Raw genomic sequence first — 4,845 nt, forward strand, 5'->3', positions numbered from 1 at the left:
TTAATATCAATAAAGAAACGCGTCATTTTATTTTCTTTTCAACCACTAGGTACACATATCATCCAACATGCGAAAACATGAATGAATCTTGCGTCTCTTTCTCAACAATAGATTCATTTTCCATCACCATTCATCACCACCAACCCATCCGATGCAATATACGTTCTCTCTATCTCTCTATCATATGATGGATAGACATGTATATCGTATGATGAATAGACATGTATACAGGGAGACAAGAACATAAGATAAAAAGGACATTAATTTCGTGTTTTGCAAATATAAGAGTGAGATTATGTGCAATTAAAATGTGACTGTAAGAGAGGTGAATGCATGATAACAACATATATATAGCTACCAGCAAAGGGAAGGAAACTTGAAGGTGAAAGAGAAAGAAGAAGGGACATGTCCAGTCCTTCGGATGTAGTCTGCTCTCTCGGAAGTCCGCAGAGCTTTCTCATTCAGCTTTGCTTCTGCGTTGGCCCTCTTCTCTTCCGCTACCCTCCTTGTTGCTGCCACTTTGTTTGCCAGCTTCTCTTGTGCTCGCGCTTTCATTCTCTCAGCTTTCACCTGTAGAGAGAGAGAGAGAGAGAGAGACTAATCGTAAGCCTTCTCGTGTATATTTACAAGGCTGCAAATACATGCATGCTTCTGTCCGCTAAGTCTTGACCTGTATGAGTCTTCCGTGCATCTTTATAAGATAAATGCACAGAAAATGACATTGCACAAGGTACAATTTAAAATTTCTGATTAAAATTTAAAAGTTCAAATTATCATTTAACTTTATTTAAAATTTATTTTACTTTTTTAATTTTATAAAGTATTTTTCATATTATCTGATTTTAACACTGTTAATTAATTAATCACAAGTGATGATTGTTTCTGTCAATCATTGCTATTTTAAAAATTAAATTAATAATTTTTTTGATATTTAAAAGTTTAATGTTAGCATTTTTTTGTTATAATAAAATGAGCAGGTCCCTATAGGCCCAAGCCTATAATCTCAATTACTTCAAAATTCACCATTTTCTAAAATTTAATTCTCATTTAATGGCTTAGCTTATGGCCCCTTTAATTATTTTATTATTTTTAAATTAAAATTTTTAATTATAATATTTAATTTTTAAAATACAGATCATAATATTTAAAAATTTAAAATAAATAATACAAATTTTAATTTTAAAATATAAACATATATTCTAAAATTTAATTCAATGTAAAAATTTTATTTTTTTCATGAGTAAAACAAAAAAAGCCTAAAGGGCTTTTTTGACGTCCTTTTCAAAGCCTATCAAGATTGATTTTCAAAGCTCAATTTCTGTTAAAAAATGTTATTTTTAAACTCTAACTCTTATAAACATGAGTTTAAATAAGTATGTCTGAATTTTAAGCTTTACTAATTATGGTGTTAAGGCTGGAGGATTAAAATTAAAAGGTCATCTTATAAAAGGACCAAAATAAAATTTGTGTAAAGTTAAAAAAAATCAAGATGCATTTTTATCTAATAATAATAATAATAACAGTAATGATGATGATGATGATAATGATATTATGTAGCATTGTAAAACACTACACAACGTTTTTTACGCTCTTAAGAAGTCGTGATTTATAAATCATAAGTCTTTTTTAATAAATCACAAGTCTTTTTTAACTAGTGTCATTTTTTCAATATATAATGTGTGCAATTATGTGAGCTACAGGAGATTTTTTTTTTATGTACATCTATTTAACAAAAAGTACTGCACAAAATTTTGACAACTTAAGCTCAGCTTGCATTTGTATAAAGAATCCAGTAATAAATACTTCAACCTGATAATTTTATCTTGAAAAATCTCAAACATGATTTAATTTAATATTACATGATTACTTTTCAAAAAAAAGGTGAATTAGTTAGTTTTTAAGAGTGCAACTTTTTTTTTTCAATTCCCTTAAAATCGTTTTCATCTTGTATACGCAATGGACACAACTACATCTCTATTAGATTAAGAATTTATTGACAACAGTTTACAAATGTGGATTCTTTCTATATTCTCTCTCAATATCTCTCTCCATACTCAATCTCAACAGTTGTTTCGTGATTTAATGATATGAGATTACTAATTATGATATTAAAATAAATAAAATATTTATTATTATCAAGCAAATGCTTTTTAAAACAAGATCATAATATTTATTATGATAACCATTACATTAATATTAATATTATATTTATTTTAATATTATAATTAGCAATCTCATACTATTAAATTAAAATAATAATTAAATGAATGATTAAAATTGAGAATAAAAAGATGTATTGAAAGAGAAAGTATGGAGAGGATGAAATTAGAACTACACAATTTATGAATATGCACATGTGACATGAACATGTATATGAAAGCATATGTCTAAAACTTGGAATCGTGACCACTCACGCTCACAACAGTACGCAGCATTGGGAAAGATCTCTGCCATGCCATGATCCTTTCAAGAATAATTCTCTCTGTCACTTCTGATTCAAAGTTCAAACGAACTTTTTTCATCTTGTTTCGAAATTGAAGCTTTCTAAAACACTCATAACAACATACTACTACCAAAGCTGTGAAGCTCATTAAAAGGCGAGCCGTATCTGATTTTTATGGCCCTTTCAAAACGATCTACTAAATCATTGCCTACTGTTTCAATGAAATCATGATATATCATTTCACACAAATCTTTCTAAATCTATCCAAAGGGACTCTAATGCAAGTTCTTGTCAGGCTACTCGTCAGATATGATATTTTAATTAAAAGAAAAACTAAATGATATGAGGAAGAGATCGGAATCCCTTTGTACTTACCTCCATTTTCTTTATTTCCATTTCAGCTTTTCTTATCTGATGGTTTTCCCACGCCTGAATCTTCACCTCTTCGCGCTTGAACCTATCATCAAGCTTGACATTCTCAAAATCAGTTTAAAACAAGGCATTGAAATCACAGAGGCAATAGTCAAAATGATAGCTAACTCCTCATCAAACTAGTTTTAAACAAAAAATATTTTAGAAAATCAGTCGAAACAATAATTTAATAGTTTAAGAATTTCTATACTAGGGGTAAAATAATACAAAAAAAAAAAAACTCTAATCCACTTCTTACAATCTCAGCAACACGGATGTCTCCCACCACTAAAATTTTGCAATAATAACGAATTTAATAAATTAAACATTATTTACAACATATACTAACTAATCATAATCACGGCTCTGAGTGATAAGAGTATTCATGTGAATAACAGCCATTATTTATTTATTTGTTAAAAACATGCAGAAAAAAAATCGTAGGATTAATTCATAGACAGCATTACCGTGCCGTATATTTGGCCCGTTCGGCTTCATTCCATGCCAATGCTCTGCTTTCAAGAGGACTTAACTTCTTTGCTGGATTCTCCGACTTCTTCTCGGAGGGGCTCAATTCTCCTGCCGCATGACTTTTTGTATTTCCAATATTACCCCCATTCGAATTCCTCAATGGCGTCGAAGTCCCTGAATGAATGGGGCTTCGACTCGCCGGAGTCGTGGCTCTGATCGGCGTCGCCGTTCTCGAAGGCTCTTGGCTTGCCATAGGCGTCATCTCCGTCCCCATATCTCTCACACATATCGATCGAACACATACTGCGTTTTGGCTCGTTGGCTTGTTGATTCGCCAAAACAACTCGTCGCACTCCACCTTCTTTGTTTCCTCTACCTCGCGTTGACAAGATGTGGTGTGTTCTTCTCTCTGTTCTTGTTCTTCTTCCTCTTCCTCTTCTTTCTCGTCAAAATCTTGCTCTTTCTGTGGAAGAGGAGCTATTAATCTCAGGTCATCTGCGTTTGAGTTTCTGGGTTTGTTTCTTGACTGGCTTTTCTCGCCTCCTCTTGACAAAGACGACAACCCCACGAGCCACTTTTGAGCGTCGTCCCACTTAGATGGTGTGGGTTTTCCCAAAGTGGTTCGATTGGTCCCCTTGTGAAACTCGAAGTAAACGGCACTCGAATTTGGGGTCTCCTGCGTTTGATGACCATAGCACCCCTTTTCTTCCACAGATCTCATTCTCAAATGACACTCTGAAACACACACAAACACATACAGGCCTACACAGCAAGTATTTTCCCTTTTTAAAAAGCCAGAATCTTCAAGTCCTTTTCAACTCTTCAGCTAGAAAGAAGAAAACAAAAGGAAGCTAAATCAGAGTGAAGTACTAACAGAAGAGAATGGAGTGTGTTGGAAGGAAGAATAATAAGAGGTTGCAGAATGAAACCATGGAATTCTGAGAAGTGCAGGAAGTGAGAGGGGTGGATTAGAGATCCATGGAACATTAAAATACTAACAAAAATAGTTGCATGTTGCGGAAAGGAATCGCACAGATATGACCGATAAAGAAAGAGTTTAAGAGGAATTTTTTTTTTTTGCACAAAAGTTTAAGAGGAAAATTTAAAAAAAAATGAAGAGAGAAAGAGAGGCAAGAATAGTATATAGTAATTCACCTAGGGAACTGAGGGAGTTCAGAAGCGAGGAATGCATGTGACAGAAAGGGTGCAAACCACAATTTCATCTTTTTTTGGGGGTCTCACAGAGATGGATGGAATCTTTGGAAGGAGTTTTCTGAGTGTTTTGGGGACAAAGCCAGGAGGCAGGAAATTAGTATTCTAGTACTGCTACTGCTCCCAATGTTCAATTTATCTCTTGTCCATTTTAACGGTTACTTGCTTTCATCGAGATACATGAAGTCTGACTATAGTAAAATTTTACTCACTTCATCTCTATATTCTAAGTGTTTTTTACTGAATTATCCTTTTAATGATTCATTAATTATTTTTTAAATTACCCATTCTTTTCATAGAAAAATTCT

The 4,845-nt window shown here is 32.9% G+C and overlaps 1 protein-coding gene across 3 annotated transcripts; it reads right to left on the minus strand.

Moving 5' to 3' along the window:
• Nucleotides 1–244: 244 nt before the first annotated feature.
• Nucleotides 245–4,611, minus strand: LOC129299633 (uncharacterized protein At3g61260-like). 3 transcript variants are annotated; one of them, XM_054938101.1, is made up of 4 exons: nt 4,481–4,611; nt 3,322–4,151; nt 2,819–2,900; nt 245–570 (listed from the first exon to the last, which is right to left on the minus strand). In XM_054938101.1, the coding sequence occupies exons 2-4, from the start codon at nt 4,044–4,046 to the stop codon at nt 355–357; spliced, it is 1,023 nt and encodes a 340-aa protein (XP_054794076.1). In that variant the 5' UTR covers nt 4,047–4,151; nt 4,481–4,611; the 3' UTR covers nt 245–354. The 3 variants fall into 3 exon arrangements, with proteins under 3 accessions (XP_054794076.1, XP_054794077.1, XP_054794075.1); XM_054938102.1 differs by lacking the exon at nt 4,481–4,611 and adding an exon at nt 4,255–4,373; XM_054938100.1 differs by lacking the exon at nt 4,481–4,611 and having other exon boundaries at nt 3,322–4,345.
• Nucleotides 4,612–4,845: the final 234 nt, after the last annotated feature.

This window comes from Prosopis cineraria, unplaced genomic scaffold, assembly GCF_029017545.1.
Source record: "Prosopis cineraria cultivar Desert tree isolate PC_DT_omini unplaced genomic scaffold, ASM2901754v1 PC1238, whole genome shotgun sequence".
Taxonomy (NCBI): domain Eukaryota; kingdom Viridiplantae; phylum Streptophyta; class Magnoliopsida; order Fabales; family Fabaceae; genus Prosopis; species Prosopis cineraria.